General features: G+C 39.0%; 2 protein-coding genes across 4 annotated transcripts in view; both read right to left on the reverse strand.

Moving 5' to 3' along the window:
- vwde (von Willebrand factor D and EGF domains) overlaps positions 1-3,021 on the reverse strand; it is a 28,678-nt gene extending 25,657 nt beyond the window's left edge. Inside the window, exons 1-2 of one of the 3 annotated variants that reach the window (XM_082551728.1) lie at positions 2,496-3,021; positions 835-1,025 (exon numbers count right to left, since the gene is read on the reverse strand). In XM_082551728.1, the coding sequence (XP_082407854.1) occupies positions 835-1,025; positions 2,496-2,571 (267 nt within the window). In that variant the 5' untranslated portion in view covers positions 2,572-3,021. Of the gene's footprint in view, positions 1-834; positions 1,026-2,495 lie in introns of those variants that run through there. The other 2 variants (XM_082551727.1, XM_082551729.1) reach the window with 2 other exon arrangements.
- The window catches only part of LOC309717530 (zinc finger MYM-type protein 1-like), a 122,474-nt gene that overhangs the window by 74,145 nt on the left and 26,067 nt on the right, over positions 1-22,262 (reverse strand). The gene's annotated exons all lie outside the window — the stretch shown is intronic.

The following is a 22,262-nucleotide window of genomic DNA, read 5'->3' on the forward strand; positions in this document are numbered from 1 at the left end:
AACTAAGTTCAGTTAATTACTTGCAGTAGATGGATATGGGGACAGTTGGAGTGTTTTTACAGCTTCTCATTGGTATATTTGAAGTTTTTATTGGAAATTTTCAAATGCAGCTAATGATTTTGGAGTTTTAGCTGCAGTCTTTTAATAAAGCTGATTTACCTCAGTTCTATACAATGTGAAAAAAGATTGTGCACTTGAGTTATATGCAGTTTTTATGATTGACCTTACATGATATCTATAAATTTCTAAACAATGACTGTTGCTCATAATGACGATATGTCAAATAATTAGGCCAGTGTACATGCAAGTAATCCCTGGGAGCCTGAAGCTCACCCTTCAAACTGCTCGAAATGCTTAGTTTTATATAGTTTTCCTGACTTGGATCTCTATGATGTCACTAAAAGTGGATATTTCGAGGCAGGTAATAAACATGCATGCACCAAAGCCCAGTGAAGCATAAACAAAGATTATTTTGAACTTTGACTCACACAAAGCTACTTTATTAGAATGCAAGAATAAAAATATGGATTTTGAAATGAGCATATAGGCCTCCTCTAATGTACATTTAACATATCTTATAGTATGTTGACACTACTGGACTATGTGTAACTCGAACAATGTAAGGAGTCAGCTAAATGGTTTGAATAACAAAATCAAATTAATGGAGTTCCATGGGAAGGTAGTAGATGAAGGAAATATAATTTATAGTCAGATAAAAAGAATAGAATAGTTCCTCACAGCATCAACATCCTTGGAAGCTCATTTATAAGAAACACAACACTTGTAAACAGATCTCACTCTCTTTGAAAAATCTTTTACAAAAACATCATTTACCTCCACACACTGGGTGGGCATACTCGCTGGCTTGTCAAAAATCTGAAACTGGTACCAGCCCGGTGTGAGGGAGTGGTCACAGATGAAGTCCTGCAGGGATGACTGCTGCAGCCAGCTGGAGCTGAAGGTGGTGCTACGGTAGGGGTTCTGGAGGACCGAGTGGCCTCCTGGCGCACACTCTGGAGGAAGCACTGAAGGCACAGCCAGAGAGACAACATAAGGACTGGATTCTCACCAAGACTGTCAGTAGCAATATTCAAATACTGTATACGGAAAGCTTTCTGCTGGCCAAATGTTGTATTGTGGACATCAACTCTCCAGCTGGCCTGTGTTCAACAGAAACATTTCAAAGTGAATCTGAAAGGTGATAACACACTCACTAAACTCTATGGACATCTTGAGCCAATGTAGGATGAGAAGCCAGTGCTTTGCTGTCTCGTGAAGTTTAGACCAGATGCCCACAAAACAGAGTTCATCATAAACTGTTATGCATGGTTACAATTATGTATGTGCAAAGTCCACTTTGCAAATGTAGCTAGTTTAAATGACATAGTGTCCAGTTTTGGAGAGATATTTTCCCAAGGTGCACTGGTGGATTGCTGACCTCAACACACACAAGGACAGCTGCAGTAAACATCTGTGAATGCAGAATCTCCAAAACCAATTCATACTTCATAGGTCATACTTTAAGCTGATGACTGGCCCCTCTTTACTTTCAAAGATGGGTACTTCTATAGGCCTGTTCAAAAATCACTGGGGTACATGTCAGCTGCCATTAGACTTGAATGTTACTGCAAACACCTAATGGCAATGGTAAATATTTAGCTCTTTCCCAAGCAAAACATTTCAAAAAATAATAAAGACATTTCCTTTTAAATATATATAGTTGTGTCTATAGGTTTTTGGACAATTATTTTTTTTGTAATTTTGACTTCACCACACTGGATTTTAATTCAATCAATTTGTGTAATTATTCATATCACCTTACAATCTAAAGCACTTTTAGAGACTGCTGTTGTGAGACACAAACAGAGACAGCAAGTTGAAATTCAGCATGTACTGGTGTTCTGGCTTCTTTCATATCTTTACTGGGAGGCAAAATAGACCAGACAGACAAAGGAGAGGGGGCTGTAACCATGAAGAGCTAGCTTGTTTTTGGCACCGTAAAGTTTCCTGACCTGAGAGGTCAAAGTGAAAGGTAATATCCTCAAAGAGCCTGCACAGCAGTGACAGGCAGACAAGCTGCCGAAAGCCAGGACAGCAGCTTTCAAAGCAAGCATCCTTTCTAATCAACACCTGGTCACTACAGTCCTCGTCAGCTGAACAGGAACTTAGAGAATCCACATCCTGTTTGCCTATTTGAGGGGAAGCCTGAGAGCAAAATACGTCATGTGGGATATTTGGAGGTTATGTGGCCTTAGATACCTTCATGATAGATGGAAAGGCGTCAGCTTATTTTTGACACTGCTAAAGAAGTCATGCAGCAACAATAAAGCTAGCTGTCTTTATATTAACCCTCCTGAAAACCTCCTGCATCCCCCTAAACCGAGAATAGTCTTAAAAGTTATTTGTATGTGGCAATATGAAATGACAAAATGACACTTAAATACTTTAAATACTCAAAGACGGTGTCTCTGATTACCTTAGAGCTGTGAGCTTACCTGTTTGAACGTGCACTGCGTTGGGCAGTGAAAATGCAACACAGAGAAGAAGTTTGGGAAGAGTTTCAGGTCTCATCGTCCCTCAGTGTCCAGCACGCGACTCTGCCACCAAACAGCGCGAGCGCTCAGCGCGATTGGCCCCGTTGTTGTGCCAAAAGACCTCTCTCTCCCCCCCACCCCTCTCTCTCTCTATTGGCTTTCAGGCCAAAAACGAACGGACCAGCAGGAAATCCGGAGGTGCTTCAGGCTGAGGGAAGAAGAAGAAGCTGACCGGAGATGCTGGACTGCAGCGGCTGACCTCAAACTGCTGCACGCTGCACTGCTACAGTGTGTTAGGAGGAGCAAACCTACTGACGACCCAAACCTCTGCACATATCCGCACGAGTGGAAAAAGAGTTGTTTCAGATGCTGAAAGATCCAAATTAATCGTAATCGTGCTGCAACCCAAAACTGATGCATTGTCATATAATCTTCTAATGATTTCCCCTCAAGAGGTATCATCTAACATCAGGAAATATTGAGAAATTAAACATGAGCATAAAATGTAAGCCACAGCATGTGCGGTTTTTTTTTCTTCTTCAAATCCGAAACAATTGATTATTTCCGATAATTGAGCTGATGACGTGCAGCTCGGGAACAGCAGTGAATACTGTAAAGACAAACAACACAAAAATATTTATCTCTGGTTTGAACATCATTCCATGACCAAGGCACAAAACAGGAGGGCACTGTTCACCAGGTTCTGGAAAAACCCTGGGCACCCTCAAGTGGATAAATGCAGAGGAGCAAAACCCATCAATGTTTCTAAGTGATTCTGAAATAAGAAAGGTTGTAGACAATAAGGCGGTTCAAATAAAATCTAACAATACAGTTTTCTCATTGAGCTTAATGAATTCCAAGAGAAAAGCTATCAAAGTATAACAAGTTATACTAACCACTGAGAATTTCAGCTAATAGTAATTTTTATACTAATTTTACCTACCTTTAAATTTAAAACATCATAAGTCTGAATTATTTCAACTAACTAACTAGATATTAACTTATTTTAACTAACAAATGTTAGGAAAATCCAACAATATATATATTTCCTTGGGTAAGCGTTAAAGGTAAACCTTCATCAGTCTAACTGCTGTTATTCAGGGATGGAATCCTTCCCCAGGATGTTTTGTGGTTCAGAAACTTTTGCTTTTTTTTCTGCAACAATTTACGATGGAAAATTAACAAAGACAGCAAATGAAATTCAACTTGTTTTTGCTTCTTTCATATTTTTATTTGAAGGGAAATGCATGTTAACAATCAGTAATCTCAGTCAGCTCAAGCTTGTAAAACTGCCTTCACCACATTTTTTTCTTGTCTTTCTAAATGGGAAGAAAAGGACCAAAGGACTAATCACGAGAGGTTTATTACTGGCCAGTCAGTGGTATTTCATTAGTCACAACTCCAAACTGCTAAAACAGATGGCCTCTGTGCTCAATTTTTCAGGGAACTGATCCTCGCCAAATAGTGGGATTTTGTATAAACCAGATATCACATTAACATCTTTTTTCCAAGCTGCTTGTTTCCATTCTCATGCTTTTACTGCAGCTGTGTGCCTCAGATATTGTTTTGCCGGCAGGAGCTGAGAAGATGTTTGCTCTGTTAAAAGACCTGAAACTGATCTGTTCAGGGGAAAATATGAAAAAGAGGAAGTGATAGCTCAATTCTAGTTGTTAAAAAAATGGATGGCTCTCAAAACAAAATATACAAAGAAGACATAATATAAGAAAAAGAAAATGTAGGGGGATTTGTGTTGTTGTTGTTTTGTTTTTTTAACATTTAAGAGCATCAAGAAACGAAGTGATGCTGCAATTCCTTCTTCTATAAAACTGTTGAAGGACATCTAGAAATGTGTTCTTGATCCACCCTAATTTAGAAAGGTTAAGATTACAATCTTACAAATTAGTCCCACCAAATGATTGATATATCAGCTTGAAGAGTTAGACAAATTATTAATCAAACAAAACTGTTTGTTTCAGTTCCTACTTTCCTTTCTAAAAGCAGTTTAAGCTGTTAAACTAAGTTATTATACATCTGCAGGACTGCTATGGTCTCACATTTTTAACATTCAAGTATCAGCAGGAAGGTTATTTCCAGATTAAATAAACTGTAAAGTCTCACTAAGAGCAGGAAGACAAAGGTCTGTGATTAATTATAAGTAAACTTGCAGAGCCAACCAGAAGCAGTGGATACCTAACAGCTAAGCAGGTTGTGGACCGCACCTCCTCCTCTCTTCCCCCTGAGCAACATGAAGCTGCCCGACTGTCTTGTTGAGACGCTCGTCTGTTTGGAGGACTTAAGACCTCCCTCATAAATCTCCTGGACCATCAACCTGGTAAAAGCCTGGAAAAGCCATTAGGTAAAAACCCACTTACTTTCCTTCCTGGTCTTACACAACCAGCGATTAAACCTCAATACAGAAGCCGAGGTTGTTCGTGACTGTTATAATGATAGTGGGTTTTTCTCACTTTGGCTTTTTGGCTTTTAATTACAATGAAAGTTATGATCTTTGGCTCTTTTTTTTCTTTTTACAGATTTTGAAGCAAATTTGCCTCAGCTCAATCAGGTAGGGAAAACCTGTATCAGTGTCAAGCATACATATATACTTGCATGATATGTTGTATTGTGTAACTGCCAAATTACATCCAGGCAAGAAAAAACTGAAAGGAAAATTGGCATAATTGCCTAATAGCTTAACCTAATCATACAAGCTAATTGTGTCCAATTTTCTCTCATTACAATCAGTAATAATGCAAAAATGGCTGCACTGCAGTGTCCCTTTGAGAACTGTGATATACACTATGCAGGTAAACTAAATAATTACTGTAAGATTCACCACTGATGGGAAAAACATATGAACAAATATGAGACAAATATAGTTAGTCATAAACAGCACAACATCAGGAGTTAGTGAAATAAGACAGAGTAAAAAGGAAGAGGTAAGTTTGTAAGTCTGTGCTCTGATTTACAGCCAGGGTGAGAGCGAGGCTGCTGACTTAGGCCCGAGCATATGAGTTCTATTAATCACCCTGTTGGTACAATGCATTAATATGCTGGGAAAAAAAGATGTGTAAGTCAAAGGCTTACATTCACCTTCGTGAAATGCGCATTTGAATCTTAATCTAAGAATCAGTAAAAAAATAATCAGTCACAGCCAAACAGAGCTATAATTAACAAAACATTTGGGTAAAAAGTTTAAATTTCCTGTTTAACAGTGTTAGCTTCTCAAACAACAGTGTACATGATAGTAACTTTTTGTGTGGTGCCTGTAAAAACACATTTTACAAACAAAAGCAGAAAACTGAAATCAAAGAGTCAGATATTATAGACAAAACAAAAAAAGATCACATTAAAGAAAAAAGAACACACTGCAGATTCAATACACAGATTGTCCACGAGGTTCATAAATATTTGCAAAGCCTTGTATAACAATAGATTTGCTGTAATTGCTCATGCTACAAAGGGAGCTGATTTGTGAGGAACAGATGCGACCTTGGAGCAGCTGCGTCACGATGACACAAGCTATTCCTGCTTCAGCTCCCGACATCCAGCCTCCCGTCGCATTCCCCGACCAAGGCGGAGCAATCAACACCACCCAAAAAACAATGCAAACTATATGTGTAGTCTCTGATCCAGCTAATCAGAATCCTAAATCCCATCATGGACAAACATGCTGTAAGTTAAGACCAGTTGATATAGGAGCCTAAAATGCTAAACATACATAAACAATCAATAATATCTATAAAACAAGATATTTATATATTTTTTTGTGTGTGAGCCCACCTTTTGAACTGATAAACAAACATTACATGGCCATAAATACAGGATTTTGCTCCTTTCGACCTCCACATTATCATTCATAAATTCAAACCTTTTCTAATTTTCTGACTGATTGTATTTAATTTGACATTTTTTATTCACTGATTTGCCTCCACATTAACACACTCCTCACCCTATTATTCTATGTGAACAAAGATAAACACAAACAAGAAAAGGAGGGAAGAGAGACTGATCATATGGGACAAGTAGCAATGTAACCTTAAACTCCTGCTTCAGCTGCAGTGCTCGAACAAGCATAAAAACAGATGGAGGCCCTGAAGGTCAGTCAGACGTTGGGATGGGAACATGAGAAACTCCATGTTACATCAGTATTTTCCTTAAAAGCAATTACACATCTGTCATCTGCAGGCTTCTCTCTCTGAATTTATCTGTGCTACATCTTCTCTTGGTGTTAAAACAACGAAGCCATATTGTCTGAGTGACTTGGAGATAAAGGGTGTCATGTGTGACCACCGGATCCTGTAAGTGTTTCTTTGGAACTCCTGATTACCTGACAGGTGAAATGTTACTCGGTTCAGTGGTCGGGCTGTTCAGAAACAGGACTGAGGGCCTGCAGGTCGACCGGAGCCTTTGAAGGTGGCAGCTCCTGATTTTACAGGCTCAGTGAGGTCAGTTTCCTTCACAGGCGCTGTTTGGTCTCAGCTCGGGTTTCCTGTTGCCTTTGAGGTCTGATGTCAGCTGTCCAAGCTACAAACAAAGTGACTGCTGCAACAACTGTGGTGCTGCATACAGATCAGTGTTTACACGACGGGATCGCTTCTACTTACTGTCAGCCTCTTCTAAAACACAACAGATGTTATTTTTTCTTTTTTGTTATTGTGAAAATAAAATAAAATGGGTATTTTATTGTTATGATGAGTTAATTTTGAAATATGGGGAAAAAAAATCTTTCAGGTTTTGGGTTTAAACAATAATTATTTTGGGGGATTTTAACATCCATGTGGACATCCCTCAGGACAAAGGGACTAAAGACCTGAGTAACACTCTGGGCAACTTTGGGCTGACTCAGCATATAACAGAGGCCACACATAATAGAGGACACACTCTTGACCTACTGATCTCCAAGGGCCTGAGCATTTCAAAGGTTACTGTGTCTGATGTGGGCCTGTGTGATCATTACTGTGTTTTCTTTGAAAGTAAAATTTCAGCCCACACAAATATATCAACAGCAGTGATCACAAAACGGTGTATAACTGAATACAGTAGTGAGATCTTTAACCAGGTCTTCCCATTAACACCTGACCTGTCCTGAGGTTCAGTCAATGAGCTCGTCAATAGCTTCAATGCTAAAATGTTAAATCTCATGGACACTATTGCTCCCATTAAGGTGAAGGTTATCTCTGGAAGGAAAAAGTCTCCATGGAGAAACTCCACACTAGTGAAAAATGAAAAAAGAGAGTGTAGGAAAGCTGAGCGCAGATGGAGAAAAACAAACCTCCAGGTTCACTATGACATCTATAAAGAGAAACTTCACAATTATAATTTACAACTGAGGAGTGCAAGAAGGTCCTACTTCTCTGACATCATCACTAAAAACAGCCATAATGCTCGGGTCTTATTTTCTACAGTTGACAGGCTAACAAACCCCCCTGTGTCAGTGGCAGCTGAACTTCATTCGACCATGGCCTGCAATGACTTTGCCAAATTCTTCACTGAAAAAATCCAAAAGATTAGACAAGCAATTGGTACATCAACAGCAGATCCAGGATATGTACTGTGTCCACCGAAAAACTGTTTAAACTGTTTAAACACCATCAAACAGTTTCACCCTATTAACGGCAAAGACCTGGAGGACATCTTAGGTCAACTAAACTCCTCCTCTTGCTGTTTAGATGTCCTGCCAACAAGTTTTTTCAAAAAGGTCTCAAAGACTTTGGAGTCAAACCTGTTACAGATCAACTTTTCTTTAATGTCAGGTGTGTTTCCAGAACCACTAAAAACTGCTGTAATTAAACCTATACTGAAAAAGAACAATCTTGACTACAGGCCGATCTCAAATCTCCCATTTTTAAGTAAGATCATTGAAAAAGCAGTTTCTCAACAGTTCAATTGCTTCTTAAAACAGAATAACTGCTATGATGCCTTCCAGTCAGGTTTTAGACAGAACCACAGCATGGAAACCGCTCTGACCAAAGTGTTTAATGACATGTCTGAACACAGACAGTGGAAAAATGTCAGTCTTAGTTTTACTGGATCTCAGTGCAGCATTTGATACAGTTGACCACAACATATTACTGAAACGACTGGAGAACTGGGCAGGTCTTTCAGGAACTGTACTAAACTGGTTCAAAACATACTTAGAAAACAGGAAATACTTTGTATCAATAGGTAACTTCACATCTGAGCAGACAAGTATCACATGTGGAGTTCCCCAAGGTTCCATCTTGGGACCCCTTCTGTTTAACATTTACATGCTCCCACTGGCACAGATTATAAAGAAGAACAAAATAAACTATCACAGCAGATGACACACAGATATATATCACAATGTCACCAGGAGACCGAGGCCCTGTACAGGCTCTTGGTAAATGCATTGAGGAAATTAATGACTGGTTGTGCCACAATTTTCTCCAGCTAAACAACAGTGCTATGTACAAAAGGTGAGGGGGGCAGGGCTCCGGGGAAAATCCAGGGGAACATGCTCATCTCTCTCCACACAATCCAAACACGAATCCACTCGCACACCAGGGAAACAGTCCAGGGAATCTGTACACAAAGAAACGCTTGTTAGATGCTAAACACACACTGCAGGGGAAAATACTTGCTGGGACGCTCGACTTTCACTGACGCGATTCTCACAACGATCCAGCGAAGAACAGCCGTTGCTTCCTGTCTTAAATACCACACTGATGAGGCACAGGTGTTTCTTCCTCCGAGGGCGTGGACCAAGGGCGTGAACCCATAATGAGTTCAGCCCTGGCGAGAGAGAGAGAGAGAGAGAGAGAGAGAGAGAGAGAGAGAGAGAGAGAGAGAGAGAGAGAGAGAGAGAGAGAGAGAGAGCTGATCAGCGACCAGCTGAACCCCCAGGCCGTGACAAAACTTAGAAAAACACATTAAGACAATAACAAAATCAGCTTACTATCACCTCAAGAATATATCAAGGATAAAAGATCTGATGTCTCAACAGGACCTGGAAAAACTAGTCCATGCATTCATCTTTAGTAGACTTGATTACTGTAACAGCATCTTTACAGGTCTACCTAAAAAATCAGTCAGACAACTACAGCTCATTCAGAACTCTGCTGCTCGAGTCCTCACTAAGACCAAAAAAGTGGACCACATCAGTCCAGCTCTGAGGTCTTTACACTGGCTGCCTGTCCGTCAGAGGATAGACTTTAAAGTTCTGATGCTGGTCTATAAAGCTCTGAATGGTTTAGGACCAAAATACATCAGTGACCTCCTGACCCAGTATGAACCTTCCAGATCCCTCAGGTCATCTGGATCATCTTGTCTTGCCTTGCCTAAAGTTATAAACATATATGTTGGAGTAAGTTTTCAAATATTTTAGAGCCACAAAAGTAGATTTTTGTTTTTGGTATCTCTTACCACTATTATTACACAGTAGTATGAAATTTTCCATTTATTTTTAAAAAATAAAATTTAAAAAAAAAAAACCCATTTGCTTTAGTTTTAGATGTTTTTGGATGGATCTGGATTTGCTTTTTTCAGTTCAGTTTTTATTAGTTCGCTGATAATCATAGTCCTTTTAACTTTGTCATCTTGGTTTGCTTCTTCTAACACATTAAATCTTTCCCTGATGATTACCCTCCAAATCTAACTATTTTTTAAAACATTTTTATTTTATCTTAGTGAAATCTATAGATATACAATACTGTTTCAAGAAGTTTATTTTTTAAAGTATAGTTTGAGTTTAATAGAATGTTTTTTTTTCTTTTTCACATCCAGTCTCACGTTTCATTTTCCTTCAGAAAAGATCCTCAATTACACTTATTTTCACTTCTTGGTCAAATAAATATTGAAAGATTAAACATGAAACGTAATAACAACAAAAACATCAAAATAATAATAATAATAATAATAATAATGAAACAGACATTTTGATAAGAATTATATTCAAAACCTTTTGAATAAAGAAAAAACAACAAAAATGAAAGCAATAATTTAATCTAATATTATTTTTATGTACTGAGATGTGGTCACTTTGGGAAGTCTGGTGTTATGGTTCTAATAAACTGAACGTCTGGCATGAAGGAAAAAGAGTGGGCTTCCTTTCCACTGTGTGATTCAGTCAATAAAAATCTGCTGTGTAGCAGCTGTAAACTTTCAAGCAGTATTCTCTAACAGACTGACTGCACCTTGAATCTGGAAGATGCATCACTGTTTGTCACATCCTGGCTTTCCTCTAACTCTGTATGTGCTCTAAGCCATCTGAACGGTTTATACCACATTGGTTTGTGTTCACATCTCTGAGTTTCTCTGAGGATGAACTTTAGTACTTCAGGACAGGAAATGAAAGATAGGGATGAAGAGTTTGCTCCTAATAGAAGAATGAGAAAGCATGTCATACCTGTGAACTTCAGCTGTTCTCTGCTTCTCGGCTGCAGGATGACAATATCTGCTGCCATCTAGCGGTCACTCAGATATCACACACCATTATTTGTGGTAGGACTTTTTGAGAAATATAAGAATATCTGTGCTTTAAACTCTTTATATAGTAACAGTTTCAAATTGTAAAATAATGTGATTTTTAATTCCTGGTTAGTTGAAGTGAGCTTAAAGTAATAATAAATAATAATAATCTGCAATCAAGTACTCTTGGTTTTCATGCACCTTTATGTCCTCTACAAAATTGACAAAGTTGAATTTGACTTTAAAATACTGTATTTGACAATGTAAAACTGAAGGTTTACTGCATTATAGAAAACAAATAAAATGGACTGCAGGGTGCCATGGTCTCTGTAATCCAGAGGCCACATTGTTTGCAGCGTTGCCAAGTTCCTGTTTTCTGTTTTGTTGAATGTCCTGCTGAGCTCAGCCCAGTTCTTTTTGTTAAGAAGGCTAAGGCCACTGGTTACCAAGCAGCTTGTTTTATGTGTCTGCAGTTAGCCTTTCTGTTTCCTTCTTCTTAGGCTAAAACTGGGTTCTGGACATCTGCACAACCGGCACAAGGACATTACATTCAAACTCAGAGGATTCATATTTTAGGTCTGCAATGAGAAATCTTCCTGAAATTCAGGGTAAGCACCTCCATTATTATTTGGACATCAGCAAATAAAAATGATTCCAACCAAGTTGTTACAGCCATTGTCCTCAGTTTCTTTTGAAAGACAAACACAATTTGCTGCGTGTCAAGATCTCTCCTTTGCAAGAAACAAATATTTTAGGCTTAGAAACACAGACAGGAAGTGTGATGTGCAGAGCATCGGGCCACCAGATTTCTCAGTGAAACTGTACAGCAGTCTGTCTACTTCAGAAATAAGGGAAAGAAAGAAAAATATAAAGATAGTTGCACCTCAGCCCAAAGAAATGAAGAGGAGATATCAGACGTTTCTACCAAATTCTCTGTCCTCGTGTCCAAAGAGAAAAGAACCTCCAAAGTTCATCACTTCACACAGGCCTCCTGATGCTCTGGAGACTGAACTGATGTTTGTCAAGATTGGAAAGTATCATTCTGGGACGTACAAGAACCACAAACCTCATGACTTCAGACCAGTAAGTGTCCCCAAACAGTCCATGGATTTAGTACCTTTTTGAAACACAGACACATGCAAACTGCAGACAATACAGTGTGTTTTAGAGCACAATATCTGGTTTAAACACAGGAGGAAGATGCAGACAAAACATTAACATGATCACTGGACTTGCTTTAAATCACTGATTTCAGCTTGATGAGGAGCTTCCAGACATGATAACTGCACATGAGAGAGATCCTGGCAACTTGAAGTTAAAATTAAAGCATTTGGACACTTGTGAGTTTTTTTCTATGAGCTTGATTTGCAGCGTTATCTTGCTTTTCTATTTAGGCAGCAACATTTAGTGAAACAAATTGATTTGTGACAACATCAAAAGCCTCTTTTCTCTTGATTAATATTATTTCTCTTCTAGTGAAGATCAGGTCTGAGACAGATTTTAGTTTACGAGACACCAAGACACGGATGGATACCTATAAACCTGCAGAACCAAAATGGGATGCCCAACTGTTTCTCCCTCCACTGCCCTGGCCTCCAAAATCAGCTTCCTACACTGTCAGTAGAGTTTCTTGATTTTAGTTCTGTAAAGTAGTTAATTTTATTAAGTCTCAGGGGGCTGTTATCTAAAAACAAACCCAAATCATGTAATCGTTACACAGATTATGTTCTGTGGGAAGGCTTAAAGGCCATGTGAGTGCAACAAAGTATGAAAATACAATTTTTCTTTAGATTACAGCCCTCTGCAGGAGAAGTTTAAACTCGATCAGGGGTCTCAAACTTAAATGATCTGTGGGCACTGTCATCTCATGTGAAGGTCACTTTAGTGTTCAAGCAGCACAAACAAACAAGAAAACACCCACAAATATTTACTAAAATGTAGTGTTTTGTTTCTTTTTATTTCAAATATTGTATAACAAGCCAAAACTGCAAACGTGAATGCAATTTTTCCCTCACTTTTAACTAACTGAAGCCTTTCATTGAACTACCAAACAAACAAATTGGTCCTCTCTTGCTGGCCAGACACGTGGGACCACATCTGGTTTAATTTTGTTCTTATTTAACAAAATAAAAATGCAGACATAAGTGTACACAGTAGTTTTTGACTTCTAGTAAAACTTGTTTTCTTTCTAAATACTTCTCTCACTGAACTAAGACAGCCAATCCCTCAACATGTTTGTGCTCTCTGCTCATATTGCCTTCATATTAAATTATTTTTTGCTTTTTAAAGAACTTATTTTAACATTGAACTCAAAAACAAACAAATCCTCCTCAACAAGAAAAGTAACTTCAAGGGCCAAATCATATTATATTTCTTCATATCAATGTACGGGCTGCAAGTAGGGGTGAGGTGGGCTGCAAGTGGCCCCTGGGCCGTGAGTTTGAGACACCTGATCTAGACAAATGGTGGCTTGACTAACAATAACATTAAAACACATAGATGCATTAAAATAATGATTTGATAAAAATACGTAATTTTTAACATGTTGGGGGAATTTATAATTTCATGTTGAATCTTTCTCTTGATTAAACTATTTTTATTTCTTGTGTTACATTCACAAAAACGCTGTGTCAAAGTTGATCAAATGTATGAAAGATTTTATTTCTTGCAACAGTTTAGAGGGTGTAAAGTTCCATCTTTATTATTGCTTCTTCTCTTCATTCACAGAGACACAAACAAAGAAGAGAAGCGTACAGTGCTTTCCTCGACCGTGTGGAAGAGAAACTTGGGAGAACCTGGAAAAATAAACCGTGACTCTCTGTCGTCCTTTAGCCCTGTAGCTCTGAGGTTTTGAGACTTCTACATCATCAGTGTGATTTTACTTTTTACAATACATTTTTAAGCAATTAACTACACACAAAAGCCAGATGTAGCAAATGTTATGTTTTCCTATTTACTTATCAGAAGGTTTAATAAACATTTGAATAAACAAACCAGTTTCAAAAAGTTTGAATTTTCTTGCAATGATTTCATGGTTTAGGCTTCACAGGTTTCAACACATTTGCTTCTTTCTCTAAATCCTCCCTCGGTCATGCTGCAATAGACTTCGGCTGCTGGGGGCTTCCCATGATGCACTGAGTCTTTAACCTTCTCTCACCCTTTTTCACTCACTGTGTGTTTACACACCACTCTGCCTTATTGCTTATCTCTGGCTCTCTTCCACATGTTATCCCCCTGCCCTCACCCCAACCAGTCACGGCAGATGGCTACCCCTTCCAGAGCCTAGTTCTGCCAGAGGTTTCTTCATGTAAAGAGGGAGTTTTTCCTTCCCCCTGTTGCCAAGTTAAGTGCTTGCTCATGGGCATCCTTGTGATTGTTTGGGTTCCTCTGTATTACTGTCTGATGTAATTAGCCTCACAACAAACGTCACCTGTCTGAGGCGACTTTTGTTGTGATTTGCCGCAAAAAATTGAACTGAAATAATTTGAACATTTTTCCACAGTTAGACGTGAGCGTCACACTGATAATGTCTTACTGAGCCTGAGTGAAGCTTTCTATACAGCGACTTTAAGGTCTGTATTTTGATTTGCAAATTGTTACATGAAATTATAAACTAAATTTAAACTGAAATAAAGTGAAAAACAATAATGCAGTTCTTTATGAAACTAGTTTTTATTTGATCAAAAAACAAAATAAAAATTTATAAATGCTCACACAACCAGAGAATTTCTCATTGTAACATGCTTGTAGCAATGCATTCAAAAATAATACTGGAATATTTCAGCATCACATCGTTTTATCCATGTGTAAAATTTCTCTGCAGCAACAAAGCAGCAGCTTCTTTCTTTGACCTTCATTTATTTTAAAGATAGTGTTGCACCCATTGTGAGTCCTTGGGGTGATACAGATGTTTAAAGCTGCTATGGTTCCTCATGGTAACCACTACTGAACTGAGTACCTGCTGCATCTACATGAAAGTCCATATCACTGAGGCACTGGAGAGAAAAAAAAACTGTAATAACATCATTTTACTGTATTGTTCACTTTTCACTGCTCAGGATTAGAATTGTGTTTCCTCTCTTTCCCAAATGCAGTCACATTCTTGAAAAATGTCCCTGCGTAGTCATGATGCTGAACCTGTTCTTGGAGATCTCCTGCAGCTCCTTGATCAGTCCCTCCAAAAATGGAATTTTTGCTTTAAATCGCTGATTTCAGCTTGATGAGGAGCTTCCAAATATGATAACTGCACATGAGAGAGATCCTGGCAACTTGAAGTTAAAATTTAAGCATTTGGACACTTGTGAGTAGTTTTCTTGAGTTTGATTTGCAGCTTTATCTTACTTTTCTATTTAGGCAGCAACATTTAGTGAAACAAATTGATTTGTGACAACATCAAAAGCCTATTTTCTGTTGATTAATATTATTTCTCTTCTAGTGAAGATCAGGTCTAAGACAGATTTTAGTTTTCGAGACACCAAGACACAGATGGATACTTATAAACCTGCAGAGCCAAAATGGGATGCCCAACTCTTTCTCCCTCCACTGCCCTGGCCTCCAAAATCAGCTTCCTACACTGTCAGTAGAGCTTCTTGATTTTAGTTCTGTAAAGTAGTTAATTTTATTAAGTCTCAGGGGGCTGTTATCTAAAAACAAACCCAAATCATGTAATCGTTACACAGATTATGTTCTGTGGGAAGGCTTAACAGCGGCCTCCCATGGACGAACGTGATAGAGCCTGCCTGAAACTTTGAAACGGGAGTGGCATTCAGGGAGGGAAACGTGGGTGTACGGGGCGCGGGAGCCAACCCTGATGCGCGGCCTGTGAAATGCGACCCAGGGGTACTCTGGGACCCCCGGGGTCTGGGGCTGCCCCGAAGGGGAGCACAAGGGTTAAACAGCTCTGATAGGAGAAAGTCAATGAGCACGCAATAAAGTGGACTTGTTAGGGCCAGTTTACCATCAGCCTTGCTAAAGTTGAACTTCATTTGTATTTAAAGACAGACTTTGAAGAAAATTCTTATTTGAAACTGGTGATAAAATCCAGGTCAGATAGTTACATACAAACATACAGTACACACTACTGCTCAAAAGTCCCTGATTTTAAGAGAAAATTGGCTTTAATGTAATATCACATGAAGTTTATCAGTAATGTTTTCACAGCTTTAATCAAATCATTCATCATCCATAAGTTGTGATGGAAAAATGTCTGCAAGTGTGCAGGAGCCCATTTTTAGAGACAATCACTCCTGTGTTATAATGTTAATTGAAGTTTTTTTTTTTTTTTGGCCTGTCCCGTTTGGCTCTTTTGCCATCAGAATTGTTGTCTAAAGGCAAAGAAAGATGCCCAACGGATTTACTTTACCAAACTGACCATCCCAGCCTTGCCGTAATGGTCCATTTGATTCACCTTTTATTGTTTATTTTATTTTCACTTACTGAATACGGGACAGACTTGACTGGGGGAAAGAAGGGGAGAAAGAAAGAGGGAAAGAGAAACAGCTGAGAAGAGGGACGGGGGAGAAGGGCAAAAGACAAAAACCAACAGAACGGGCAGAGAAAAAAAAATGCATATATCAATCACCTGGATCACCTGCTGAGAAAGAAAAAAGAAAGCAAGCAGAAGAGAACAAGAGTAATAGAATAAACAACATCACAATGATATGCAAGTGTGCAGGAGCCCATTTTTAGAGACAATCACTCCTGTGTTATAATTTTAATTGAAGTTTATCAGGTCAGATGACCAATAGATGATAAGAAATATACTCTTACTAATTATTAGAGTTACAAGTACTTTGCTAAGCAAAATTAAATGAGGTTAGGTTGGAACTTGAGACGTTTACATAAAAGGTTCAGTTGGTGATGCATGAAAGAAAATAATCTTCTTTTAAAAATCTTTTGGAGAATTCTGATGGTAAGAAATGAAAAATATTCAAAGAGTGAAAGTGTTAAAAAAGTGAAGGTTTTGTGCAGCTGGGTGTTGTAGCCCCTTTAGAGGAAAATGTAAACTTGGTTTAATGAGGTTAAAAACAAAACCTGGGATGATCCAGACACATTTATTTTTTCTTTAATTTAAGTCAATGAGCACGCAATAAAGTGGACTTGTTAGGGAGAGTTCGCTGTCAGAGTTAAAACACTCCAACTCAATTTTGGTGATAGAGACAGCTAAAAAAAATGAGCGTTTTGTTGACACTGATGACATAATCCTGATCCGATACAGACAGACACATGCATACAACACACACTACTGCTCAAAATTTTGTGGTCAAATTCAAACACTCCTTTTATTAATAATTTACATTTACTTTAACATAATATAACAAAAAGGTTATCAGAAATGTTTTCACAGATGTGTGTTTAATGAATCATTCATGTTAAATCACCCATGATGTATTAGGAAATGTCTACACAGTTATACATGGGCCCATTTCTAGTAACAATCACTCCTATGTTGACAGATCACATGGTTCTAAACCAGGAACACATCTGATTTAATCAGATTACAAACATCATCCATCACAAACTTCGACAATTTACTGTTTTTAATCCGCACAATGATTTCGGTTTGTGCTGATATCTTTGGAAAAAGGTTTCTTGACTGACAAGTTGAGATCTAACATTACAAACTGACATCTGGTAACACGATGTACCAAATGAAAATGGGCTTCTGTAGATGTCATGGTTCCCTTGCCCTCTTTTGCTGGCCTGCTTCTTTCTCTCTCTCCTCTTTCGGTGTATGCCTGTGTTGTTGTCTGTGTGCTTGTCTTTTTTAGGGGATGCTCCTCCACCTTCCTGTCGCTCAGTCACTTGTGAACAATCAGCTGATTACTCGCCTGTTCCTCACGAGGTCTTCATGCTGGCTTCTAAACAACCAGATCATTGCATTACCAAGGTAACGGATCATGCCACAGTCTTGTCACATTTTCCATCAGTTCTTGCTTTTGCTCACTCTCTGTTTCTGTGCAGACCTGTGCAAATCCGCCACCATCTCCTCATTGAACGACTGGCGACCTGTAGCCCTGACCCCCATCGTGAGCAAATGCTTCGAGAAGTTGATCAGGGACTTCGTTTGCTCTGCACTACCCGACTCACTGGACCCTTTGCGGATGACACTACAGTGGTGGGTCTTATCACCAAAAATGATGAGACGGCTTACAGGGAGGAGGTCAGCACCCTGACCCACTGGTGTCAAGACAACCATCTCACCCTCAACGTCGCAAAGCCAAAGGAGTTGATAGTGGACTTCCGGAGGTGCAGAGAAGTACAGATCTCCATCACCATCAATGGCGCTGCTGTGGAGAGAGTGAGTAGCTTCCGGTTCCTTGGTGTACATCTGGCTGAGGATCTTACGTGGTCAGTACACACAAACAAAACAGTGAAGAAGGCCCAGCAGCGCCTCTTCTTTGTCAGGAGACTGAAAAGATTTGGCATGAGCCCCCGCATCCTCAGAACCTTCTATTGCTGTGCCATTGAGAGCATCCTCACTGGATGTATGGCAACAGCACTGCTTGCAACCGCAAAGCTCTCCAGAGAGTAGTGCGGTGCTCTGAACGGATAATTGGAGGTGAGCTTCCCTCCCTCCAGGACATCTACAGGAAGCGGTGCCTGAGGAAAGTGGGGAGGATCATCAAAGACTCCAGTCACCCCAGCCATAAACTGTTCAGACTACTTCCACTAGGAAGGAGGTTCTGCAGCATCCGGTCCCGTACCAGCAGACTGAGAGACAGCCTTTTCCACCAGGCCATCAGACTGCTGAACACTTCATAGACACCTCAGCTTCACTACTGGAACTTCAACATTATGCACTCCACACTGTATATAAATGCCACTTGTTTTGCACATGTCCAACTACCAACCTCTGTATATTTTATATATTTTATTGTTTACTCTATTTAATTTGTAAAATATGTATACACACACACACACACACACACACACACACACACACACGTAGAAAAACACATTTAGTATACACATTCAGTAATGCATACACTCTTATATTGTACATATATTTATTCATATAACTCTCAGATTTAGCCATTCTTATATTTTGCTTGTTCTTATGGTATTGTATTTTTGCACACCTCTGTTCCTTGTGAAGCTCGCACACAAGAATTTCACTCGCATGTATTGTACCAGTGAACCTCCACATGTGATGTGACAATAAAAGTGATTTGATTTGATTTAAAAGGAGATGGGGGTCAGGGTGTCAGCACCCCTGGCCACTTTACCAGTGTTTTTCCAATGTGGGGGGTTTACTGTAGAAATTGAAGACCAGAGACTATAACTTTAACTGTTGTGTGAAAGTCTTCAGATCAGCCTTTAGAGTAGGACTGCACAGGATGCAGTGTGCTAATCTCCAGATGCATCTGTAAGGAAAATGGGTAATAAAATGATTGTGTGAAATTTGGAAACATCTCTGCGTGATCTCTACCAAGACAAAAAGAATCGGAGAGACCAACGTTGTCTCAACAACACTTGGTAGATATTCCACTAAATCTCATTTGTGATTTATGATAAATGTTACCATTAATTATTTATATTTCTTTACGCTTCTGAATAATTTAGTAAAACATCAAAAAGATTTTTACTGTTGTCAGAAATAAGACACTTCTAATTCTCTACAAACTTTTGAGCTGTAGTCCAGATTGCAATAATAGTGTATGGTTATTGTTTATAGCAGATGAAATAGAAGTATCAGGACAAGGTGTGAATAAAAGTTGTGAGTTGTGTTGCTGCAGAGAAAGTTGTTCACTCTGGTGAGGTCTAATGAGTCTAATGGGAGGCTGAGCCTTCAGCTTTCCTGTCCCTGTCCTGTTTAACCAGAAACGCTCTCGTCTTTTAACATTAAACTCATAACTTTCCGTTTTGATCAATCTTAAAACTACAGCTGGATCAGCTGACCCTGTCCCATCCTTTAGTTATGCTGTTATAGGCCACAACTGCTGATTAACTTCCCATCATACACTGAGCACTTCTGTCTTTTACTCTGTGTGTTAATATATCACTACTGCGTGTCAGTAACGTTGGTCCTCTTCCTCCCATCATGTGTTTTGTCCTGTCCTCATATGCTCTTGATTTGTTTCTTATTTTGTCTTTTCTGTCATCCCTAACCCGTTGCTCGTCCTTGAGCCTCATTCTGCCAAAGGTTTCTTAAAAAGGTTTTTTTTCCCATCCCACCATCCCCAAGTGCTTGCTCATAGGGTAGCTCCAACTGTCAGAAAAAAGGGCTTTCACATTGCACAGGTTTCTAAAACTCTGTGCCTCTGTTTCCTGTCACACTGACTGTGAGCCTTTACTGTATTTCCAATGTAATTTAGAGAGAGAAACATATGTCAATACTAAGCTGTTAAGAGGCTACTTACAATAATCTGTCTTCTTGAACTGAAACCTGTATACAGTCTGTGATCAGCTGATCTTGGCCTGAGGTTTACTGCTTTTTGTGGATTTACACATCTGAATCCAACAAGATGTACACAGATGTTTCATGATTTACATCCCATACACTGTCTTTACACTGTTTAAGCCACAGATGTTAAACTGATTTTTACATCGAGGGCTACATACATGCCACCAGTGAAAATCTCCCGTGTAAAGTAGTATAACTGCACATTTCATTTCTGAGCTATCTCAATATTTGAAAAAGAAGTGCAATTTCAACAGTATGTCTCAGTTTTCTCTACATGATAAAAAAAAAATGCTGTGGTTGCAAATGAAAGAAATCTCTCTTGTCCTTTTGTGCAATACAAAAAAGTAATTTCAATATCCAGGCTGTATACTGCACTACCATTTTCCTCCCCTGGTGCCTGAAATCAGCTGGTTGTAGCTAAAATGCAAGTGGAACCGGTAAGCAGGTGTCTTTATTAAATGTTTTTGTTACTACAAAGTCAAAATGTTATGATGGTTTCAGTATTTTAATGATGATGATGGTAGGCGTGTTTTATCATCATTCATATGATGACGGATTTTTAGGCTAATAGTTAGGCTAACACACTTACCTCTCCTCTGTTTCTTTCCAAAACTGATAGATCCTCCACTTCTTTTAAGTGTCTACCAGCGCAATTCTTAGCATATTTTGGTTCCTGCAACTGGTCCGTCGGATTATTGTCTCCCCAGAAACACTTCCCTTGTGCTTTTGGAAATGTTTTTTCCTATTTCTGCTTTGTTTCTCCTATTTCTGTTGTCATTTTTCCTATTTCCGTTGTGTTTTGTGTGCTTTTGTAGGGCTTTTCTTATTGCTGGTGTTTTCTTAAGTTGCAGTCCGTTTAGCCTCTCAGGGCCACCGCAGTGCAGTCCCAAAAAAAGTTTTTTATTTAACCCAACAACATAGTTGGTTAAATTATACAAAAAAATCAAAATCTTGGGCCCATAAAAGAGGTCAAAATAACAGAACTCTACTCAAAGTTAACAGCAACCAATACTGATACCTCAAACAAACTGACCTCACTAAACGAGCCAAAGGGGGAAACTTAAAAATCACAAAAAGGGGTAAAACACCCAAAAACCTAACGTAAATAAAAGGACGTTTATTTACTTCACAGACCCAGTGACGCCCATTCAGTTTCATTATCCAGGAAATAACAGCTGATGCTCACACTTCTGTTTAAGACACAGTCCAACACAGTTCCTCACCCTGAGTGGAACAATGGGTCTATGTGAGTACAGCTGCCTTTTTCAAATCATCTCTACATCATATGAGTTCATGATTCTAGCATTACATAAAATGTCTTTTTTTTTTTTTCCCCATTTGATTCACCTTTTATGGTTTATTTTATTTTCACTTACTGAATATGGGACAGACTTGACTGGGGGAAAGAAGGGGAGAAAGAAAGAGAAACAGCTGAGAAGAGGGACGGGGGAGAAGGGCAAAAACCAAAAACCAACAGAATGAGCAGAAAAAGAAAAAAAAGAAGAAAAGAAAAAAAAATGCATATATCAATCACCTGGGTCACCTGCTGAGAAAGAAAAAAGAAAACAAGCAGAAGAGAACAAGAGTAATAGAATAAGCAACATCACAATGATATATGGGAATATGACAGTAAATACTAAATATTAAACATTATTGTGCAGCACATAAGATCAACAGAACACAGTGTGCTTTGAGGTAGGAGCCAAAAAGGGTGTAGTTTGTGGGTGTGATCACCCGTGTGTAAACCTGTGAGCATGGACGCGTTTGTTTTTTAAAAGGTACCTTCATGTAATGATCTGCTAGAGGGTGTGGGGGGGCCACAGCCCCGTCCTCCAGGGCATGAAGCAGGTATGGAGGAGATCAAAACTCCAGACATCCAGAGGCCCCCAGAACAC

This window comes from Aulonocara stuartgranti, assembly GCF_965226115.1.
Source record: "Aulonocara stuartgranti genome assembly, chromosome: 11".
Taxonomy (NCBI): domain Eukaryota; kingdom Metazoa; phylum Chordata; class Actinopteri; order Cichliformes; family Cichlidae; genus Aulonocara; species Aulonocara stuartgranti.